Raw genomic sequence first — 24,361 nt, 5'->3', positions numbered from 1 at the left:
CACACACACACACACACACACACACACACACACACACACACACACACACTAGTTAGAGTAGGCTCCTTGCTTACCATGCTTCAAGCTTGTAAGATCACATTTTATGGAGTAAATTATTTGAAACATAATCTTTGTTGTCTCTTTAAAACAACAGTAATAGCTCTGCAATATTGTTTTATTAGCTTAAGCGTGTGGTAAGATGCTACCCTATAACTATTAAAAAAAAAAAAAAGAATGTGAAATCACTGCATGCACCCTGCTGTGCCATCTGTTTGTCTAACCGTTCTCTTATTTAACATATTTGATGTATATTTTAGCTATTTAATTATATTTAAACCGTTGATTTCTCTATTGCCGGTATTCAGGTTTTGCAATCCTGGTTGTTTGCTTGTTTACATATTACATGAAACTATATTGTATACTTGTAGATTGACTCTTGAAGAACATCATGGTTTAATTCCCTGCTTGGCCTCCCTGTGTTGGCAACACTTCAGCAGGATCCCGGGTGTGTGCGTGAAGAGAAACACTGCATAGGGAGGCCTTATTTCTCTCTGTGCTTGCTCACTTGGCATCAGATGCGTGTAAATATTGACCGGCCAATAGAAATACATTACCCATGAATCGTTAGAGACTGTAAGTCATTTTAAAAACAAAGTGAATGTTGTGTATGTTTCTCTAGGCATTCAGCACCAAATCCATTGGCAGATAATCTCCTCACACCCTTGTTCAAAACCGCATGTGACATTGAAATAGGATGAAGATAAATGGTGGAATCAAACTATTGAATTAGAAATAATAGTTTGACCGCTTTCCCTGAGCATCTAACTGCTCTCTGAATAAAGTCTTTCACATGTCTGAAGGGGGCTGAGTCATTATTCATCATTCAAAGCTCATCTCGCTGAATTATACATTGATTTCCGATCAACAGCGTTGAATAGGAACTGAAATTGCCATTCCCCCCTTTCATCCTCACCAAAGACATTAGCTGTGTTGGGCCGCGCCACTTCCCTTTAGTCATCCCGTATCTCTTCTCAGGGTGATAGCAGCCGGTGACTAAGAGTGTTCTCCTACTCTGTGTCTCCTCTCCCTGCATCACCACTGTGATACGACCAGCCTTACGGGCAGGCTCTGCTTGATGCTTTATCTGAACCAGTACAGGCCAAAACGGATGCTCCCAAACAGAGGCCAGAGGGAATGCAGTTTTTCCCCAAGACAAGTTCTGTGGTGGGAGGCTGTGGAGAGTTGGATCAGTCATCATCAGACTATCAACATTTGTTAGTAAATTAAGTTAGTAATTAGTTTTGCACTAGATTGGACTTTTAAACTTGTTGTTTAAAGACTTTTATATTGGTTTAACTGCAGCAAACATTTTAGTCTGTAGAGAGCAGAGAGTGGCAGAAATAAGCCAGCACTGTCATAGAGGGCATTATTTTAGGGCTAAAGAGGAAACACAATAAGATCACCTCCAACTTTAATAATGTGCTGAAAGCAGGCTGAAGACCCATACAAAGGTAGTATAGAGAGAAAAGTCAAAGTGGATTTCAAAAGGTTCTTTAATAAATATTGCAAAACTTAATGAAATAAAAGAAAAAAATATATAGGTTTTGAAGCAACAATTGGCCAGCATCACATTTTAAGCAAAGATTACTTTCCTAATAATGGCGCTGTCTTAATTAAAAAGCAACATCGTTGGCGGGCCAGGTACATTTGGATAATGATAATAATAGTATCGAGCAATGTTATGTTTACTCAATTATATCGTTAGAATTTATCTGAAGCAATAATGTCCATCTATTTGGAAAAGTCAAACATTTGAAATCGATAAAGGAGGTGTACCCCAACAGAACAGTGGATGCACGACCAAAGGGGACGTTTTAAAAGAGAAACAACAGAGGAAACATTGGCCCCAACACTCCAGCTGTTATACACATTGTGCACATAAGAATACACACAGGTAGACTGCCCAATCCCGGGAGAAATGTAGACACCCCCCATTTTGTTCTTCATACAGCTCTTCTCCTCAAACACATTTTATTTTTCCATGGCAAGGAGGAGGGCGTGTGGTTGGATCTCCCTTCCCCATGCATGATATCAAAGTTAATACCCTTGGGAGTTTTTTCTGTCCATGTTATGGTTGTCCGTCATGAATTCAGTCCATTATCGCACTCTGTGGTTGGGCTACTGCATGAAGAGTATACTAAAAGCCATACCGATGCAAAACGCAGCCACCCAGGGACTCTTCCGTTCACCTGATGCAGAAAAGACATGGACTTTGACCAAGTATTCAAGTGACAAATTTCTAAATAAATTCCACTTAGTGTCTCAGTGATTTGAACACAATGGACCATGCTTAGAATACAGGCGTGCAAACGCTTTCTAGATGCACTTTAGACTCATTTGGAGATGCGGCATACTCATTTAAGTGTGGAAACATATATTTTTCTTGCCAAATAACATGCAATTCAGCCTGGAGTTCAGGCTGGCTGAAGTGATTATTAAGTCTTATTTTTACTTTTTAAAAAGAGGCATAACCCCAACAATGCAAAAGTGCATATCAGCTATGTCACAAAAAACAGTCATAAGTGATCACTCTCAGGACACATTTATTGCTATCAATGCATCTTATTCTCGAGACACCAGGTCTGGGCAGAACCTTGATCTCAACCAAATCATCACTTACCTATTCTGGCACATTTCCAGAAGATACCTAGAAGCCTGTAAGAAAAAAACAAAGAACAAACGACCATGTTATTTTATATCAAGTGTCTGGATAAAGAAGAGTGAGAAAAAGAAATAGAAATATAACTGATACAATAGCCTTGGGTTTTATGATAAGAGTTGACAAATAAAAAGATCTTGACGCAACATTACTATTACCATATATATATATATATATCTATCTTTATTTGGTGTTGAATTGGCATGTTTGCCATTCATACATTTTATGTTCTTATATAGTTATGTTCTACTGTAATTACTGTATTGTATAATGTGTGTTGTTTTTTCACAGTATCAAGATGTTGCAGTATCATTTAGTAAACATCTGCAGGCTCTTATTATGCATGCTCATTAACTAAGTCCTAAAAGTCTACTCGTCTAATATGAGAACAAATTGCTTGGTACAAAACAAATTAAATTGTATATTTAATTAGTCCATCAAGCATGTTGATATCATTTCAAAAATTGCACTGTAAAATCAGTGTTTGAAAAGGAGAGCTTTGCTTTATTATTTCTATAAACATTTATGGGACCCAAATTAAATTATGTTTTCTTTTTATCTATCATTATAAGCAAATAGACCCCAGCCAGTTTGGAATGAAAAAATATAATAGATTTGGATAGTTATTTTGTAAATGACGCTTTGAAACATTGCAGTGTGTGGAATCATACCCAGTCTTATGCTTTTCCAACAGTGATGGAGCCATTGCTCTAATGTAGGCACAGGTACATATCAGCAGGAGAATCACCGTTAACAAAGACTGGAAGTTGAAAATAGCAGACTGCAAAACAAAAACGACCCAATGTATTAGGCAATAGTTATTATTGTTTCGATTGTGCTAGTAATTGTGGGCAGAATAGTTGAATAGTGGTAGGGTGATTCCAGGATGCGCGCGCGCACACACACACACACACACACACACACACACACACACACACACACACACACACACACACACACACACACACACACACACACACACACACACACACACACACACACACACACACAGCTGTAGCTACGTGGCATGGTACAACCACACAACAAGACTACGGTAACTCCCTAGTCTAAACTTGTAGTAGTACTCATGCATCAGTACATGTCTACACAACGCCTTTAACTGGATACAGTAGCATCGCACAATGTTATTTAATTACAAGGACTTATAGTCATTCAATAAGCAGCTACAACGAGACAATCATAACTTGATCGTTAGCTGACAGTTCTCATTAGCTACACGCATTAGCTCTGGGTATCGTTTGCTGAAGAAGTAAACCATCCACAACGTTATGTCGCACATCCAGCTTTGCAGTCTTTACATCCGACTAACTATTCAATGAGCTAAACTTAATATTATTTTACGGCAGCGATAATCTTACCATTTTTGTTGTTAATCAAAGACACATCACACTCCCGTTTTCTTCCGGTTCTTTGGAGTTACGTAGCCACGCAAGTGACGTTTTCGTTTGTGATTGGCTGATAAAACTAAACATCGACGTGACACAAATGTTACCACTTCCGGACTCTCACATCCTCCATACAGTACTACAGGGTAAGAAGTTAAAGTGATGATTACTTACCGTGGAGACACAAACTATCTTAGCCAACAAATCGTCTTGTGAGCTTATCTGTTATCACGTTGTTTTTATTTATCCTCTTTATGCCACCGGTTAAAGATTTCCCTCCGGCGAAATGGGGGCTTTCAGCATCAGTGAAGGCACCAACATGAGGCTGAGGACTGTATTGGTGGTCCTCTGACGTTATCCGCTTTGCTGCTTTGTTCTAAATTAAAAAAGGTTTGATTATGACATTAAATATGCCCCCCCAGATACATACGTTACACGTTGAAGGTATCCATCCTCCATCATAACTCTTCTGCTAGAATATCCCTTTCTCAGATGTCTGACTGCGTTTTTCATGGTCCATTCTTCGCACATTTATGTCTTCTTCCTTGCAACCATGCGACGGCCACAGCATCTTGATTACATTTATACCATGTTTAAATTCCTAAACCGTAGGCCAGTTTCAAAATCCAAATGTAAATAGAAAAATTTTATATTGAACATCACCGAAAAAATATGTAGCATTTTTCCGACATACAGTTGGAGACGTGTATAGTTGGAGCCTGGTTGATGCAACCATTATGTCTGTGGAATGAACACACAAGTTTACATGTATAATGCATAACACATATAATGTACATGTGCTTAGCCAATAATCACAAATACATTTGCTATGGTAAAACCAGTATTTAACAATAGTGTTGAGAATATGACTAAGCATAATCACTCATGTGGATCAATAGTATATGATTTTATTTTACCATCATGAAATACGTTGAACCACGTCTACATTATTCCTATTTTATAGAACACACTATTAACACAGAATCATGACCGTCTTCCAAATCAAAGAATTATGCCTTTGTTGTGTATTGATATTTTCATATAACCATGGCACACTTCGATTTCGTCTGACAGAGCAGACTGTTTGTTCCGTGCCACTTGGAGGTCTTTCTCTTCCTGTCTACTGATTTTATTATCATGAAATGGCATGTTCTCAATTCTTGTATAGCATTACACTTTTAGTTATTGAAGTTATTATTGGTTTTCTTCAGATTTATATGCTCTGGAAACAGTATTTGGAGTTCTTCAAACTGCAAATCATGGTGAAATTGCATTTTAGGCAAACTACACAGTTAGACAGTGCTTGACTGTCTGTGGTCCACAGTGTGTCTGTATTGTTAACAAACCACTAATGTCACATGTGAAGCACCTTGACTCAATTGCCAAGTTTATTAAATTCCTCCAAAATGGTTCTCACCTATTACTCATCCTTACTGGATATTGAACACTTAAAGCTGACCAGGTATCTTTAATATGTTGCTGGAGCTAGAGTAGTGTGCAGAATATCTCTAAAGATCAGCAAATGTCACAACGAACAGACCCTACAGGCAAGTAACACATGTTTTGCTTTTGACAAATGTATTGCTCATATGTCAAAAGCAATCTATTCTTTAGTGTTTGAAATAACTTTAAAATCCTGGACACTTAGCAATTTATGTGTGGGAAGTAAATTGTGTTCTCAAACTACGATGTCTGTTTGTGTGTGTGTGTGTTTGTGTGTTTGCACGTGCGTGTCTTCACCTTTGTGTCACGCACACCTGGAACTCTGAGTGCTGCGCATCCAGTGGTTGTAATGGTTCATTGAACGCCACTGCTTAGCAGAGAGAAAACTTCCATCTGCCGTTCCTTGCAGTGCGATCTGTATATTTAATTGGCGTGTACTTCTGTCATTACTGCAGGCAGGTCATCATCCCTGCAGAGCAGATGCTACAGTTACTAATGAGTAGCTGGGATCCCTTTATGAGGTTAAAGTTGACCCCTGAAACCTGTTGCTGATACTCCTCACTCAGGCCACACCCACCTCCCTTTCTGAAGGACCAGGGGTCAACTTTAATCTGAGGTCCTGTATGTGTGTGTGCGTGTGTACAGTGCATGCAGGTATGTGTCTTGCCTCTGCAACATCTCTCAGTATGAATCCTCTTTGACATCTGCTCTGTCAGCCCTTCTCTCAGAGAGCCTTTGTACATAAAGGAACCTCCAAGCCACGTAATAAGTTATGGCACGCTCTGCCAAGGGGCTCATTTTCAGTTTTCAGACATGTCCATTTTGGCCACCTGCCAATTTGCCTGTCCCTTTTCCCTCCGTCTCCCGTCACGCTGCCCTGTAGTTAGGCCAGGGGAAGATGTCCGCCGCGCCTCTTACCTGGCCGCGGAGGTGTTCTAATCGCGTGTTCTCACCTGGACATATGCAATCAAGTAAAAGTTTTGCTTGCTTCATTTTGTGAACGGGATCGAAAGAGATGGCCATATGCATGTTGTTAGGTTGTTTTTGTTAGGGATTTGTCAATCGGTAATCCGATTTCATGGAGTAAAATTGCATTGTGGTTCTCTGCACTATTATAGAGGGAGGTCGCAATGATGGCGAATGAGCTTAAGAGCAGTACACCCCTAAACAGCTGTTCCTTATCCAGCTTACATCTCTACCTCTGACCATGATGAAATAGGGTGGTTATTGCTGAAACTTTTAACTCTACTATCTTTTCTACTATTCTACTATTGTAGAAGGGCGATTGTAGTTATTTCTATGTAAAAATAAAGAATGATTTGTCCGTCAGCTGTTACAGCAGCTAGAGGTGGACACTGAAGGGGGACACTGAAACAAAGTGAAAAGTAGACTGCAAAATAAGGATTAAAAGTGGATTGTCAAAAGTCTATATAAAGCCATGTACAAATTCAATCTAATAGATTACATTTAAGGAAAATAAAAATACATCCTGGCTTGCTCGCCAATAGATGAAACGTAATTTTAATCATGATGGTTTCGGGCTAGGTATGACTTGGGCAGTGGAATTATAATTATTTTTCTATAAAATACACATTGTGTGTGCACCTTTCCCAAATGGTGTGCACCTTGTGTCTCCGACTCTTTAATACACGTCGAGTTGAGTCAAGTCAAACTCATTTGTATCGACCTTACACCGTTAACAACTCAAGGGCTTCACTTGACGGACAAGAGAAACTCACAAGGAACAGGAAAGGAAGATCCCTCTTTCCAGGAATAGCTTCCACAGAAGGCACTCTGCATGCAGGGAAGAGCGTGGCAATGATTCACATACTTTCGGGGCATCTCTTTCAGTTCCCTATTCAAGTAATCGATCAAAATTAGATACATTTATTTCACGATAAATCATTTTCTTGTAACGATAAGACTTTTAATTTATGCCATTGTCTGTGCTTTGCTTCAATAGTCTACAGACCCTTTTAAAATGTAATTCATGCACATTGTGTTGTGAAGGATGACCAACATGAACAGCATGTTATCTTAATTGTCATCGGCTCTTTGAGTAAGACCTTATAGGTAATAGACACACCATCTTGAAGGCTATTGTTTATTTTCTTCTGCAGGTCCGAAGGCCATGGCAAGGCAATGAGTGGCACAGTGCTCAAGATCAATGTGGCCTCTCACCCAGACATCCCCTACTTCCTACGGACGGAATGGGCTGGAGACGTGGGTGCTGGGTTCACTCTGGCTCTCACCGATGGCAGTGCTGCCTGGATAGGAGAAGGTAAGGGAGCTGCAAACCCAGCACACATAAACATGCATTGTATGATTCCACGTGAAGCCACATGTATGAATACAAAAAAAAAAAACGAAACCAGAGACAAATTAAAGGTAATAAAGAAATTAAGTTTATACAGGCTATGGTTGTATTACAGCAAGGCCCGCGATCAACACCATTCACTTTTGGCTCTACCGAGCTGTCATCAGGCTGACAGTCAGCAGGTCTTTACTGTGCAACCACCTGGCTGAACCCCAGCACAAAGCTATTGACTCATTAGTTAATAGAGGGACCACATTGAACATTTTCTGCTTCACTTATGGGCTCCAGCTTACAGGTGTACCCGATGGATTCAACCTCTACAAGACCTATCATTGTATGTGTAATGGTGTCTTTTTAAGTGGATACTATGGTGACCTTGTAAAGGTATCTGTAGCATAATCGGGCACACTGGTGCACCTATTGCCTTCCATCTGGGGGGCAAAGATATGCTGGCTTTGACAGATGTGTGGACACTCGCACAGCAGTTGTCATTTGTGCGCCCCTGTACAGGCCCCTTTGATTCTGTGTTTAGCTTAAGTTAATTGGGACCTTCAGCCCTTTGGGAGCAGCTGTGCAACAGCGAATTGCTTGATCCTAACATTTTTGTTGCCGACTGTCTTTGAAGGTGTGCACACATTACTGTATAGTTGCATGTTTACGTTTGGGTCCGTAGCCGAAAGCATGTTATCCCTGAAGGCTGACCAACTGTGTATTTTGCGTTCAGTTTCCGAGGACGAGGTGACAAGGGAGGCGAGTGACATGGGTGTTGACAGGCAGCGATATGTGGACGATCTTCATCAAGCCCTGGTGGAAGGTGAAGAGAGAGGAAGAGGGGGAGGAAGTGGAGGAGGTCACAAAGCCGAAAAGGACAATTACTCTTTTCACCTAACACCAGATCATTGCCATCTGTCATATGAGAAGACCTGCAAAGGAATTTTGGTAAGCAACAACACAGGTGATGCTATTTTTGATGGATTATAATAAGGCAGCTATCATGTTCTTTATAAAGATGGAGGTGTCGAATTGCCTTCTACCTTATTAATGTTCATTCCACAGCCTCCCATATCAGAGCTTTCAGAAGATGTTCTCAGGTGATTGTCTAAAATATATTTTGCAATCTGTGTTGTAATGATGGGATTTACATTTAGCATTTGAGTCAAACACCCTCACACTAAATGATCCAGCCTCTATCATTTAATTGGGTTCTCCGGGTTCATAATATCTTTTTTAATGTTTGCAACGGCCCCTGAGGTGGCCAATTTGGGTTTGGTTTGTTCAGCTTTTCCTTTCACATCGAATTACTTTCATTCAGTAGCATATAGGTTTAGTTAATTGTTTGTTGGCCCAAATTATAGTGAATCTCTGACTACGTTTACTCATCCCATCCCTATTCCCCAAGGATACATGTATTTCCTAACAACATCCAATAGTGCAGAAAGGAAGTGTTTCGCTTTACAAGGGGCTGTTTAAAAGATAAGGTTTACAGTCTCCCCCAGTATTATGGTAGGATTGCAGGAAGGTATCCCCAGGCTACTGATAGGAATCTGGCAATTTGTTTGCATTGTACTAGTGTTGAACATTATCATTTTCTTCTTTCTTCCAGGCATATGCCTCTTTAAATAGAACCCTACTATCTATAATTGAGTAAATCTTCAATTAGTCAGACCCATCACAAATATAGTGAACTCTTTACCTTGTTTGAGAGTTCCTAGGATTGAGTAATTCTCCTGGTGCTTCGCCACGATTTATCTTGAATTTCTCCTAAAAGTGGTAGCAGGCTGTTAGCCCCGGGCTAGCAGGTTACTGGGCGTCCTGGGACCGCGGCAATAGAAAGCATGGGGGCTTAATGCCAGGGGGTTAGGAACACCGGGAGGCCACAAAAGTCCTGATTTATGGTCTGCGCTATCTTGATCAAACAAACAAGGTTTCTTTTTCCCCTTTGGCCAACACTGAATGCATGCTGGCCATTTAAGTTAAGCTGGTAATAACTGAGAAATGGACATGCATCTTTTCTTTAGCATATCCTGGATGAAAGGATGCACGAGTCTCAAAAGCCATACTCATTCCTCCTCTGGTATTTAGACAAGAGTGCAATCAAGGAAAAAATAATTATATATATGTATTAGTTATTCTATCGCTGTCTCACACCTGCTTCCTTTCTCTCCAGGTTTTCCCTCGGTTCTTTTTCCATGCCCCGTAGAAATTTAATAATTTGAGGGTAGAGAAATGAGCAAAATGAGGCAAGCTTCCTTTTAGGAGCAAACTAAATAGAGTGCAGGGACAAACCAGGTGGTGAACTTAACCTGACATATTTTATGAATATGACCCCAGAACTTGTAATGATACGTGTAACTAGGGGTTTCATGGTTAACCTGCTCCTAAGCAGGTATTTAAGACGACCTAGCCAGACTATAACTCCTCCTTAATGTCTGTTTAAGTACTTCTCCATCACAAGGGCAGAAATCGATGCTGTAACTCGGACAGATATAGCATGCTCATCTGCTTTACGATTGGTGAAGATAACAGGCAGAGAATACCCTTTCATTTTGTCTGCTTCAAATCAACGTACTCTGATATAGCTCTAGTGATTGTCTGGGTGAGGGTTCATAAATATCTTACGAATGATTAATATGGGTGCATATTCATTAGATATTAGATGAAGGTTTGAATCTTCACACATTCACAGTTAGTTATTTTGTTCCGTCTGTGCTGCTTTTCAGCCATGTTGGAGGTTTCAAGGAACTTCTTTAATAACTACTTTTTAAATTAATTATTAAGGGAAAACCAAGTTTTTTTTTTATCCTTTGTAAGCTGCTAGATATTGTTATTGCTGCTGGCAGACATTTTCAATTGGCTGATACTGTATCTACAAATGACTCCATTCGTATTTCTCAGTTAGAGGCTCCTCACCAGCTCTCAGTCTCTGCTCTTGTTCTTTCATCCTGTCTTCTCTCATCTCTTCTGCATATTCTGCAGCCATTCTTTTTCTCCTTTCCTTTTGCAGTTCTGCCAGAAATCACTCATGTCATAGATGTATTGGATGAAATAGAATGGTAACTCACCTAAGTTTGGCAGTATAGTTTAACCTTTTCAGGGAGCTCCCTGCTGTCAGATTTATAGCATGACACACAGGTCAGATACAGCATACCGACATTTAACCACAGAGAGCACTATACCATCGCCCTATGGGGTACATCGTCTATCCCAACCCATTGTGTTGCACACTAACCTTTGCAGAGAATGTGTGTGTGAGATGGAAGGTCTTAAATTGACCGCCTATCTGTGTATGTGCAATTTGATTGGACCACGTTAGCTGTCCGCTGATAGATGGCGCGTGACTAGAGGGCCCTGCCACAAATAGCATGGCCAATAAAAATCACAAGTTTTCATTGTTCGTTTCTTCTGCCTCAGCTTGAAACCAGGCTCTCAATGGTTTGACCCTCCCAGTTTTGTCATCCGTAGATTCACCAGCAGATCTGAAGACATATTCTGCTTCTCTAAGTCTGTTTACAGATGCAGTTCATTGTAGTCGCTCCTGGCGGACTTGATTTATTTGCTCCTCATCTAGCTTAGTCCTGTTTAGCAGGCCTCTGAGCTCAGGCTCTCGCTATCTCCTCTCATCTTTCAATTGCAAACTGCTCATCAGTGCAGTGTGGTAGCTCTTCTGTTTGTTTCTTCTTGTTTCCACTCAGCTGTACTTTCTCTGCTCTTTTATTTTTTGCTTCAGTTGTCTGTATAACTGTTGCCTCCCTCCACCTCCATCCTTTACTCTTGCTCATTTCCTTACCGTTGCTTTTACCTTGCACTTATTGTCCATCCATTCCTTCAAACTCTCATCTCCTCAGCCCTCTCTAATCCCATCAAATCTTGCAGCATGCCCCTTCACTAGCCTATTGTTAGTCACCTCCCCCATGTACAGAGTTCAGATATAAACGACTTCTTCCTCAATAGCATCCTCTTCAACCATGGTGGTCCATCTTCACCATGCTCATTGTTTGACCTCTGATCTTTTTATGTTTGTATTCTGTATCCATCATTCTGCATCTAACTACGGCCTATTCTTGTTTTTCCGAGTTTGGACACTTGATGTGGCTCAACGGGTAATTATTGATGTGGTATGCAGTGTTTTGACTCTACATCGATATTTTTTAAACCTCCTTTTATGTGTGTATGTAGTATTTACCAATGTGTGTGTGAACCGATTTTCATATGACACTGTGTGGTCGCCATATTGTCCCCCTCTATCTCTCTTGTGGTGGGCTGTAGAAGAGTGTGTCCACCTCCGACGGAAACAAGTGGATTATCAGGGCTGTTAGTCTGTCCGTTTGTCTGCCCAACGTCGCCCCTAACTTCCTACCCGCTATCTGACCTCACGCCTCTGCACGGAAGTCTGGGAGGCAGATGGGCTTGCTCTCTGCTTGGTGCCCAAACGAGAGAGAGAGAGAGAGAGAGGGAGAGAGAGAGACCCTTGCTCTGTCGCCATAGCCACCTCCTGCACAACGCCAAGCTGCTTATCTTTGTGGATCAAAACTGTGCACGGGGACGTCGTTCTTTTTCTGCTTATCTTTGTGTTTTTCCTACGTGCTCAATCGAAAACAAAATGGGGGCATCATCACGCATTAAATAACTGATGTTGATATGATACATACATCGCTATATTACATATAGTTTACAGAGGCGCTAAAATCATGACAAATGCTCATCTATGAATAAGAATTATACAAGCTATAGCTGTAGCCATCTTATTACAATAAGATCTGGTTATCCCACGGGATGGAAAGTTCACCCGAGGACACGGCAGAGGGAGGCGGATACGGAAAGCTTTGTTCAAAATGGTTATGGTAATATTACTGGGGGCTGGAGGGTCCTTTGGACTTTCCCTTCCACACCTACATTTAGACACAAACAAACACACAGACACATACATACGCACAAACCTTTCCCACCGTGCTGTCAACAGATACCCGGTAGATACGATATTTAGCAATCGTGTTCTGGTCTCATTGCTAACGAAAACGTTATTATCATTCGTTGGATTTTGTTGTATTATGTCCAGTAGTGTCCCTCCACCTGTGGGTAGGAGTGTGGGTGCCAGCGGTCCACAGTAGTCCTGCGTGGAGCCTGGCACACTCAGGCTTCATGCCATCTGACCCCCCCCACAGGCTGGCAGCCACCGGCTCACACACACAGCACTCTGACCTTTGGGCTTGTATCGCTTGCACACAGGAGGAAAGCGGGGGATTGTCACCGTCTGGAAACTGTGCCCGACCCACTGTTGTTTTCCACAGCGCCGCATCTCGCCATGTCGTCTGTCACGTTGACTCAATTGTCTCTATTGGGCGAAATTTTGGCTGTGGATGTCCTCCATTTGGCTCTTGCAGTGAAAAAAAAAAAAATGGGACACAAGATGAATGCCATCAATGGCGTCTGTCCATTTTTTTAGGATTTAATCAAAATGATCTAATAAAAATGAACCCCCTGATAATGAGTCTGCCGACTCAGTCGGGTGGGGGTTGCGGGGGGATCCTGGCGGAAGTCGGCTCTGATTGATGTGTAGTGCGGGGGCAGGGTCTCAAGAAAAGCTGTTTTGCCTCCCCGGCAGAGTTGAGGGGGAAAATATTTGATAGTAGTTTGATATCAACGGGCAAACTCCCGACTTGCTGGGGGTGACTGAGACCGGAATCCGCGACCACAGTGGCAACAGCCAATATGGAGAGGAGAGCCTCCTTTTTCTCCTAGCGGATGACTCAGATATCTGGATTCAAATGTTGACAATCAGACATAAACCCATGATTTTCTTCCTTGTAATTTTAAATCGCTTAAACCGCTGCTTTACTGTTTACCAGGGCAACAAGGCCCTTTGTCTAACTTGCGGAAATGCAGGCGGGAAATGGTTCTTGAAATGTTGGTTTCAGTAGAGTTGACCGAGCCTATCATCAGAGCGGGGTTTTGCAGCAAATGCCCCGTAAAATGTGTCTACCCCAGAATGCCTAAGGTTGCCTAGTGTGGACCACACTAGGGGTTGGTCCACACTTGACTGATCGTCAGGACCATCCGCGTCGTGTGTACTGCCGAATGCCAGCCCTGACTTTTGGGCGACAGCCTCAACGGGGAACCACAGGGGCACAGGAATGTAAAGGAACAGACCCGTGTGTGTGCGGACAGCCTTGGCCCTGCCACGGTGTTACTGCAGAGACGCTGGGCTTTCATCGCAGTGGGGACTGGTGCTGTGTTATTATTATTATCATGCCGCAGATGTAAGCAAATGATTTATGTTAAAATAAAAGTGTGTAAATGGTAGGGGTTTGGTAGCTCGCTGTTCAAAGGCCTTCCATTAACCCTGCATGAGGGGATTTATGACTGAATGACATTCGACATGACGTTCACGTGAAGCAGGAGATAACGGAGTAGGCGTAGGGGGAATAAGAGGGGCGGGGGAGCGGTCGGTGAGATGAGGAGGCAAGATCAAAGCTTGTCGTGTGCTTGACTTACGGTAACTTTCAAAGTACATAAGGTGCCTGGCCTGCATGCTCAAGGTGGGCTGTACACAAGCCATTACGTTGAGCGATGTCACCTTTGTTCTGAGGTAGGCAACAACCACACCGTGTGGACTTGAGTCACGTATCTCCTTGTGCTTTTAAACCCATCTAAAACGAGGCTTGATTCACGAGGCCGCTGTTAAGGGCGGTCCCGTCCGATCCGGCCAGCTGTATCAAGTCCCAGCAGTCCAGGGAGCCAGCCCTCCGGGTTCTAGGAAGCGTACTGAGTCACTGGTGGTGCCCACTGGACGCCTGCACTGGATCACCGTGACAATCCTCCATTCTGCTGTGGATGTTTATGGGACCTTGGGAAGCGTCTTATTCCGATATTCTGGGTGGTCTCCTCAGTGTCCTTTTTTCCATTAGAACAACAAATAAAATGTTATTTATATATATATATATATATATATATATATATATTGGTTTGTTTTTTATGTATGTGTGTATGTATATATATATATATATATATATATATATATATATATATATATATATATATATATATATATATATATATATATATATATATATATATATATATATATATATATATATATATATATATATATATATATATATATTCGTTATTTGTGTTTGTTTATTCTGTATATAAATGGCATCAGACCTCATCATTGCCCTTATCACTCTCCAGCTATTTCCTCAGAGGATGTTTGGAAACACCTACGCTGCTGGCAGGCGACGGGGACACAGATTGTCCGATGTTAGCCGCAGCACGGAGTGGATAGTGTTATCACGGCCATCTGGCCGCCTGCGTTCGCTGTGTGCCAACTGCCTTAGAATGCATTCGAGCATTGTTATTTAGCAGCCAAAGGCTAGAACAATACACTAATTATATTATTTTGGCTAGGATGTTTAATGCAAATATGTAGTTTAAACAACAATTCCTAGTAATACCAGCACGGGCTGTGTCCCATTATGTGTGACAGATGAATAGATGGAGCGATAAATAAGCGACCTAGATTTACGAAGGGATCAGGAGGAGGTAGAAGGAGCCGAAAGTGAGAGAGAGAGGGAGGGACTGAGTGGATAGGGAGCGAAGGAGAGAGAGAGGGAGAGAGGCTGGAGTTCAGTGAGCGTCCACTCATGGTAGCATGTTAAGGCTGAGGAGGGAACAGCTGTCTGGCCTGCCAGGACAGCATCCCGCCTGGACAAAAATGACAAGTATTTCATGACAGTGTTTGAAGGTGGCCGCTTTTATGGCAGCGGGTCGGCGACCCCAAACGCAGCCCCGCAAAGGTTTAGCACTTGACAAACCTTCTGGTTTCCCAGGGCACTATCTGTCTGTCTATCTAGTGTGTGTGTGTGTGTGTGTGTGTGTGTGTGTGTGTGTGTGTGTGTGTGTGTGTGTGTGTGGCGGGGAGGTTGGGTTGGTGTGTGTGCATGCGCAAGTGAGAAGGAGAGAGCAGACAGCAGAAGAAAGGGCCTTGTCAACGGTCTCCAACAGCAACGTTGAAACAAATACTGCGCAATGCTGTAAATGAACTGTAGTAGTTCATCCTCTGAACAATAATTACGATTTACTGTAATATCGATAATATTAAATCAGGAAATTCATTCGTTTTTTATTACTTGTATTATAACTGTTAAACTGCTTAGATGGCGTGTAATAGTGCTAACTGCAATAATGTGCATTGTAAGCCCTTGTAGTTTAGAAAGGTACGCCATTGCTCATTGCTATTAAATATACATGTAAATCTGAGATAGGGGTTATCAGCGAGAGGACTAGTTGGTCAAACTCGTCACACACTCCTTTAACCCTCACGTGGTTCATTTCTTATGTCCTCTCCTTTGCTTTCACTCCTCAATAGTCTCCTATTCACCTGTGTGTGCGTGTGTGTGTGTGTGTGTTTTGTGTTTTAAAGATACCACTAGGCTCTGTGGAGCTGCAGCCTGCCGCGGATCCTCTGCAACTGAACCAGGAGCTGATTGGCCAGACCCTGCAGCAAGGCACTGAGCTGGGCTTGTTAAACACCAAACTGCGGGAGGAGAACCGGCAACTCAAACGGGAACACAAGCGCATCCTCAGAGAGTAAGATCACACAGATTAATCACATTTAGAACACATAATGATGGTATATTACTGACTATATAATATAACCGTCTACAAACATCTTAAACATTTAGAAAACATAATAATGGTTTATTACTGACTTTATTATTATTAGAAGAAATACAACCATCAAGAAACATCTTAAACATTTAGTAAACATAATAGTATATTACTGACTATTATTATTAGAAGAAACACAAACCATTCTGCTCTTAAACATGAAACCAAACACAGTGTTTTACTTGGTATTACTGACCATATGATTTAGAAGAGAAAACATCTCCTGACTGTTCAGTCATTATTTCTGGTCGTGTTTTTATGTTGTTTTTTCCCCTAACAGCGGCCTGTTTCTTTTTTCCTTTGCCTAATTTGTTCCGAGGGAACTGTAATCAATCACCCGGCATAACGTCCAGACTTGTGGCCAACTGGAGAGTATAGGGGGTCCCACCCTGGCCTCAGCATCACTGATGTTTGCTCCTGCATTTCATTACCTCTATATTGAATTAATTACTCATTTCGTCATTGACCATGACTATCAAACTGGGACTTGATTTTATTATTCATCAACTCTTGCTCTCAGTCAAACGTACGCTTGTGAAATACAATAGAAATAGCGAGATTCATATCTGTTTGGGATTTGGTCCTATTATTCAGAGAAACAACTCTTTGAAAACAATGATCTCTATGTTGGGAATGCTTGAGGGTGAGTTTGAGTTTGTGTTTATTTGTGTGTATTTCTAAACGTGTATGTGTGTGTGTAAACATGTCTGTGTGTGGCAACGGGGTAACAAACCGGGCCGGGGGGCTGATGCGTGCGTTGGCTCTGTGCAGACTGGGGCAGCACGTCCAACACAAGGAGTCGACGGAGCAGAAACTCTACTCTCGCTTCGTCGTGGTGCTGAACGAGAAGAAGGCCAAGGTCCGAGGCCTGCGGGACTCCGTCCGTCAGCTCCAGCGCGCCGCACACAGCGACGATGAGGACGAGGACATGGAGGAGCAAAGGTCAGCGCGAAGCGCCTCCACTGTACTCTACTGACCGGGGGGCTCAGACCCCCGTGGTACAGCTGGTATTCTGGTTTCTGTATCGGTACCGACTCCACATTTTGAGGTGGGTATCGACTTCGAAATGGCTTTGGCTGAAGTGAAAGTATCCCGCCTTTAGGGAGTCTAGGGTGTGATGGCTTGTAGTGCATCTAGTCCACCCTATGCTATATAAAATAACGTTATGATTTTCAGCCCCATCATTAAAGATAGAATCTTTCTCAAATATTTTTGGCTGCATTGTCATTTTCATTGGTAAATGGAGTCTAATCTTCCATATATCAGTATCCAAATTTAAGAAATATATATTTTTTGGATATTTTTGCTTGTTGCAACATACTGCAAACCTTAGTTGAGGATCCTGTTTGAAGCCTGTTTACTGATTACAACAAGCTGAATTCTGTCCCGATGATGCTTTGTGTGTTCACTTGGGCTTTTTATTTGCCAAACCATCCTTCTGTTTCCGTCCAGCAACAGAGAAGATGAAGACGTCACTAGAGAAGAGGAGACGAGTCAAAGTTTAACGCCATCTCAGCAGCCAACCATACTCATTACAGGTTTGTATGTCTGTTCATGTGTGTCTTTTTAAATATATATATATGGATCAGATTCATAGCAATGATTGCTTCTTAGAACCCAATCTCAAACTGGCCCATTGAACCGGTCTGAACCCACTCACGCACACAAACAAGGAATACAGAGGCTTCGGGTGGCTGACTCCTAGTGAGTTGCGTGTTCACTGCAGGTTTTTGGCCCCATGGGCAACGTTACTGTGTCAGCATCGTATTGTTACGACAGAGCACCCGCCATGTGCGCAAGCCCCCCCCCCCTGCCATGTGCGAAACACACACGTAGCAGGGCGGGGGGAAACGGGGCGAGAAGGAGCCCGTCCAAGTCACTCCAGCTGACGCACGGGTCCTCATGTGACCCAGAGTGTGACGCAGACCTAGTCCCCAGCCGTTTTACCCTCTGCACATGTTCAAACAAGCACACATTATAGGGACCGAAGGTGTCAACACACACACACACACACACACACACACACACACACACACACACACACACACACACACACACACACACACACACACACACACACACACACACACACACACACACACACACACACACACACACACACACATACAGTGTGTCGTACCCCAGGAGGGGAGGGTCCTGGGTCGGGGGTTCTGGGAAACACTGGCCGTCATGAGTCATGAACCCACCCGGTGAGGTCCTCTCTGATTGTTCCAGCACGGCGTGGCCTTGAGGTGATTTCACGACTGCTGACTCATGCCCCCCCCCCCCCCCCCCCCCCCACTCCCTCTCTCGATCCCCTGGCCACCCCCTACAGTATGGCCGCAATCTACTGGGGTAACCACGTTGGCTTCCTTCTCAATGGCTTTGCCTGTGTGCTCGCCAAAAGGCTGCACCCCAAAAGAGTCATTATGTTGCAGCAACGCACTGACGTCGCAGCAGTTGCATCAGGAGGTCCGGATTAACGTGTAACCGCTTTACTATGGGGTCTTTTGTTTTGAGTCTCACACTGTTTCAGTTGCTTTAGCCCCCCCCTCCCCCAGCCTCTCTTTCTCTCCCTATCTCCCTGTTCTATCCCTGTTCTCTCCCTATCTCTCTGTCCTCGCCCTCTCCTGCCTTGACCCTCTTGTTCCCCAGGCTCGGGTGAAGATGGATGACGGGTTGTTCAGGGTTGAGCTCAGGGCCCTGGCCTGGGCGCTGCGGTTTACTAGCCAGACACTCTGGTACATTGCTGACTGGTGGCCTTTCCGCAGATGTTGCGGTGCTAAAGGCCCTGTCGTCATTAACGGTGCTGCGGTGTTATAGTGCTCTTGATATTCATGTAATTGGTCGTATCTCACTGGCCCCAAAGCCTACTCTGTCTTCCTGAAGCTATGCCTAAAGGAGCAAGTCTAGACATGTAGGCCTACTTTATTTTGACCTGCTTGCTCTCTCTAAATATATATCCCTGCAGCTTGCCACGAGGACTTTGACTCAAGAAACTGCTTTCTCCATCTTCAAAGAGACAGCAATTTATTGTGTAGCCATAATGTCTGTTTATGATAGAATTAGCTTTTTATGGTTGGTCCTAAGTGGATTTGGGGTAGTCTTCCTGATTTAATTTTTTTCCTTAATTATTATTTTAATGAAGGGGGTGTTCCCAATATTATTTATATCTGTGTGTATAGGTGTAGTACGTTTTTACACTATAAAGCTAATTTTGTTTAAGTGCTCGGGTGGTACCAGTCTATATCCTGGTGTATGGTTTTATAATTTTTACGGGCATATTTGACCCTAGTTGACCCTCCCACCCCCAGGCTGTTTTCATATCGACAGGTCTGGAAATAACTAATAATTACAGGGCAAAGAGTACGAACAGGAGAAGGAGGAAAAAAAAGAAAGCGTTCAATCTTTGACCTTTCCCTCCAGGCCGAGAATCTGACATGGGAAATGGGAAACACATCCGTCACAGAGAGGAACAAGTATTAACACTGCTTATACCACTGCTAAATACTGATGATACTACTGATAACATTACTACTATCACTACAACGCATGATATTGTTGCCTCCTGCTTACTACTTACTATTACTACTGCAAAAACTACTACTATAGCTACGGCTATTGATACTATACTACTGATTCTACTAATATTATTTATAGTGTGTCTATTAATACCAGCTGATGCTACATATTACAAATGGTACTGCTTATACTGCTGCTATTACATTTCCAGTTACTATCACGCTTTATTTTAAACTATATTCAAACACATTCAAAAGTTTTAACCGTATAGTGCTTTCAGATGACCTGTTTGCTCATCACAGAGATAACATGACAAAGGCTTCATCTACCATTGTGCACCGGTTCAGGTTGTAAACTGGTTGGCTGTCGCTGGGGAAATCCCGTTCATAACATTGCACTGCTTGGCTAGCAGACTGGAACCTTGGGCCCAAGGGAGGCCCGTACAGCCTCCAGAGGACAGAGGGAACGTGTTTGAGATGCTGGTGAGGACTGCATTGCAGAAGTCCTTTTGGGGATCAGAGCCTGAAAAAACTTGTCAGACAATGAGCGAGTGGTCTGAGTGATCCCAAGTATGTAAATTATTCTTATGTTTTTGGTTGTGGTGGAGGGAAGAGGCTGAGTGCGGGTCAGCCCTCAGACAGCGTGGATTGATGGAGATCGGGACGGATGGATCTGTGACGTCTGTAAATACGCAAGTGGTGGTGTGACTCGAGGAAATGGGAAACGTACAAGAGGGCGCGTCAAAAGCTTTGGAATAAAGTAGTTAAAAAGAAGGACGCAAGTAGAAAAAAAACTTTCATTGGCTTATATCGTATCATCAGAACACATCCACAACCTGCTGTTGCACTCTAACTCTCCCAATCAGGTAAGTGGCATGTCTGCAGCCAAAGAATGAACGACGACAAAGACTTACGTCAGCCTTGCCCCTTTAGGGCGTTCATCTAGCATTCACCTCTGTGTCTGCTTCATTCTTGAATCTGCAAGGCTAGCAGCTGCCTACTGAGAGGACCACTGGGTGTGAGTCGCTCTGTCTATCTGGACACATTTGTGACCTTGTTTGTTTCCTGTCTAGTAGCTGTACCGAAGTGTTTGGCTGTGTGGAATGTTGTCTCTCTCTACAGATGAGGGCCACAGGGCATTGGTGATGAAGGGTCTGTGAGGGGTCACCAGAGGTTATCTGATGTATAATCCGTCATAAAATCTGCCACACATTGCTGAGGGAGAATGCATTGAGGGTGAGGAATTCTGGTGGTGTTGCACCAAGTTGACCTGTTGCTGAAACCTGAGCCATTACAAGCACTCCAAAGAACTGATTATTGATTGATGTTCCATGCCGACCAAAAGGTGATCGAGATATACAGCAACATGCCAAGACATCTGTTCCTTCAATAAATCAATAACAATAATACTGCTAGTGTTGACTCATATGGGTGTAGTACATCCTGGCAATATGTTTTGAACAACAGAAATAACAACAAACCAGACAAATAACATCTGGTTTGAGTTGTTAAATTATCAGTATTGATTCTGGAGTCTCTTGTCTTTCTCTATCTCTGTCTTCCACTCTCTGCCTTTACCTCTCTCTGCGTCTCTCTATCTGTCTGTCTCTGATGTGCAGGGCGTGATCTGGTGGCTGGTAGTATACCCATGGATCAGCGCGTCCCCAGAGACCAAGCCTCTGCCCCCAGGAGGAAGCGCCGGTTTCTCCGTGTCCAGACTCAGGATTCTTCCTCTGACCCGGAGTGAAACCGACGGTGGTCACTTCAAGTACATATGATCACAACATCAACAGGAAACACAGAGCAGGATATGGGGCACCAGACTTGTTCTTTAGATTTAGTGTTGTTTTTGATATAATGTGATTATCCTCAAAAATTATTCAATATGAAATTTTATGATGCATAAAAGTGAATGTAATGGGGAACATGTTTTCAAATGTTGACATTGAACGGAATATGCTTTCTGCCCCATGTGTTTTCAATTTCAATGTATTGCAATAAAATCATATTTTATGAAGTGATTTCAACAGTGCCATTATCGAGCTTGTTAACAGTTGCAGTTGATCTGGAATCTAGAATAACCGTGTGTGTGTGTGTGTGTGTATGTGTGTGTGTGTGCGTGTTCGCGTGCCCGCGGGCGCATCTGAATGTATGCGCCTGCGTGTGTGTGTGTCAAGACTAGCGACACAAACACACACACACACACACACACACACACACACACACACACACACAAATGTATGTGGATTCTTAGACTGTTGCCTTTTTAGGACTGTTTATTTAAATGACCTGCAGTGAATCATCAAAGCTAATCCCTCTCAAGAGGAAGTCAACTTGATACCTCTTACCCAATGGAAGCAAACAATTTAGGGTTTAAAAAGGGTTGTTCTGCAGTCAACAATATATATTTCTATAGAAAACATGAAGAGGAAATAGATTACCTTGTCACCCATTTAGAGTGGATTTGGAATGTGAGGTCTTGCAAGATATTGGAACCATAATTAGTAATCATAATGAATTATCTTCTTATCTTTATTTATTTCATCCAGAAAACTAATTCACTCCACGTTTTAACTTTAATCCAGAACATAATTTATAAAATATTGTTATTTTTCTTCTCAATCGCTCTTGCTAATTATTTGTCGTGACATTTAAGTTAAATCTTAAGAGCCTCATAACGTTTCCCCACACTGACAAAGCCAGACGGTCATCTGTGTTATATGGAAACACCTATTGCATTGTTGCGCTAGGTGTTGGCTAGAAGACCTACAGCTTGAACTTTCACCCTTGACCTGGCACTTGCACTTTGCTGTAGCCTGTCGATTCCCCAGCTCCTTGTGAGGGGAATACGCAGTGCGGTGTTGGTCCTGCTTCGGTTCGTGAGTCCTCTCTTCAACCACCTTCAGTCACTTCATTATGTTTCCAATCGGTTCTTAGAGTTAAACGTATCGTCTCCCTTTGTGCCCCCCCCACCCATGTCCTCCACCAATGGAGGCGATCCACATGTCATCATGTGCGTGATTAAAGCCTTAGTCAGTGGCGCATGAATAGGAGGTCCTGTTGAGTATCCAGCGGGGGAACGTTAACCCCTGGTCCAAAAACACCCAGCAACAACGGAGCAACCGTCTCCTGGAGGATCACTCGCATTCTGGTGCCAGACTTTAGCTCACAACATCAAACCCATTCGACCAGCAAATGCTGTTTCCTACCAACTGATCTGTCAACTGGTTTCATACCTGCCAAAATCACCATAGGAAACACAGAGCCTGGCTCTATTGTCCACCCCCCACCCCCGTCCACCCCCCCACACAAACACACAGACACACCCCCTTTGTAAAGCGTTTTGGGCCCCTTGAAAAGCGCTATATTATTATATATTATTATTAACAGCCCAATCAGCTGAGGGTGAACACGCTTCTGCCCGCTGAAGAATCCCTCCTCATGTGTCTTCATGGTCTTGGGACGATGGTTTCTCGTCAGACCACCTCCCTTGCTTTCCTGGGATCTGATGGCACTCTGGCTAATGTCTTGGAGGATATGCTTGGGAAATGTTGACCAGGAGTATGGAAGCAATTTCTCCACATTTCGACTTCGCCCTCAGCTAGCAAGATCAGCTGCCAAGCCTCTCTGGCCTTGGCTGTTTGTGAGAGAGCATGTGGGGACAAACAACTGACGAGGGACAGGGGCTACACCCATCTCAGACACTGTCCCCACCGAGGCCCGAAACCGCTTTTTACTCATTTGTCCATCCTCACATTGTCTCCTTTTGTGTAGAAGGTTCCTTTTGACCACTTGAGAGTTTTGATTTACTATCGTCTGCCATTGCCATTTTTGATTTTTCTTTTGTCCTTCTCTTTGTTGCTTGAATTCATCGTGTATTGATATTTTGTTCTTTGTTCTTTCTACTGGGCTACCTTGGGAGTATCACGTCGGGTTTTGATATGCCATTAGAGGTAATCAATACTTTCTATTTGAACCACTTGTGTATTTTGGCTGTATTTTATCACTATATGGAAACACTGGAATAATGTATCTAAACAGCTTGTTCGACATTTGGTTATAATCAGACCCCCCCCCCCCCCCCCCAGGTGAATGAAAGGGGTGGGGAGGTGAATGAAAGGGGTTCATAACGCTTTCATTCACCTCTGATGATAGCCTGAGGTCATGGGATCATCCCAAAGCATCTCCACACACTGAGTGGCGTCGACCTGTGGTCTTAAAGGTGAGTGTGATTAGCCGTTACAAGCCGTTTTGAAAATAGACCTCTTCTGACATCAAAAGTTGG

General features: G+C 42.9%; 2 protein-coding genes across 4 annotated transcripts; one reads left to right on the top strand and one right to left on the bottom strand.

The window, feature by feature from the left end:
- Positions 1-1,535: 1,535 nt before the first annotated feature.
- Positions 1,536-4,165, bottom strand: tmem167a (transmembrane protein 167A). Its single transcript, XM_079757023.1, has 4 exons — positions 4,099-4,165; positions 3,391-3,500; positions 2,681-2,715; positions 1,536-2,249 (listed from the first exon to the last, which is right to left on the bottom strand). The coding sequence occupies exons 1-4, from the start codon at positions 4,099-4,101 to the stop codon at positions 2,179-2,181; spliced, it is 219 nt and encodes a 72-aa protein (XP_079613149.1). The 5' UTR covers positions 4,102-4,165; the 3' UTR covers positions 1,536-2,178.
- A 73-nt stretch (positions 4,166-4,238) lies between these two features.
- Positions 4,239-22,077, top strand: LOC307080278 (DNA repair protein XRCC4-like). 3 transcript variants are annotated; one of them, XM_079742927.1, is made up of 7 exons: positions 4,239-4,271; positions 7,689-7,849; positions 8,610-8,824; positions 16,308-16,474; positions 17,327-17,497; positions 18,014-18,093; positions 21,696-22,077. In XM_079742927.1, the coding sequence occupies exons 2-7, from the start codon at positions 7,711-7,713 to the stop codon at positions 21,821-21,823; spliced, it is 900 nt and encodes a 299-aa protein (XP_079599053.1). In that variant the 5' UTR covers positions 4,239-4,271; positions 7,689-7,710; the 3' UTR covers positions 21,824-22,077. The 3 variants fall into 3 exon arrangements, with proteins under 3 accessions (XP_079599053.1, XP_079599052.1, XP_079599054.1); XM_079742926.1 differs by having other exon boundaries at positions 18,008-18,093; XM_079742928.1 differs by lacking the exon at positions 21,696-22,077 and adding an exon at positions 20,425-21,362 and having other exon boundaries at positions 18,008-18,093.
- Positions 22,078-24,361: the final 2,284 nt, after the last annotated feature.

Source organism: Pollachius pollachius (genome assembly GCF_949987615.1).
Source record: "Pollachius pollachius genome assembly, chromosome: 1".
Classification (NCBI taxonomy): Eukaryota; Metazoa; Chordata; class Actinopteri; order Gadiformes; family Gadidae; genus Pollachius; species Pollachius pollachius.
Note: the sequence above shows the minus strand (reverse complement) of the source record. Positions and strands in the feature narration are given on the sequence as shown.

Bases quoted from the DNA above. Each gene is read 5' to 3' on its own strand.
- tmem167a (XM_079757023.1), bottom strand. The intron at 2,716-3,390 runs GTATGATTCCAC...TTTTTCTTACAG, and splicing joins TTGGAAAAGCATAAGACTGG to GCTTCTAGGTATCTTCTGGA. The intron at 2,250-2,680 runs GTAAGTGATGAT...TTTCTGCATCAG, and splicing joins CTGGAAATGTGCCAGAATAG to GTGAACGGAAGAGTCCCTGG.
- LOC307080278 (XM_079742926.1), top strand. From the start codon at position 7,711: ATGAGTGGCACAGTGCTCAAGATCAATGTGGCCTCTCACCCAGACATC. The intron at 8,825-16,307 runs GTAAGCAACAAC...TGTGTTTTAAAG, and splicing joins AGACCTGCAAAGGAATTTTG to ATACCACTAGGCTCTGTGGA. The intron at 16,475-17,326 runs GTAAGATCACAC...GGCTCTGTGCAG, and splicing joins CACAAGCGCATCCTCAGAGA to ACTGGGGCAGCACGTCCAAC.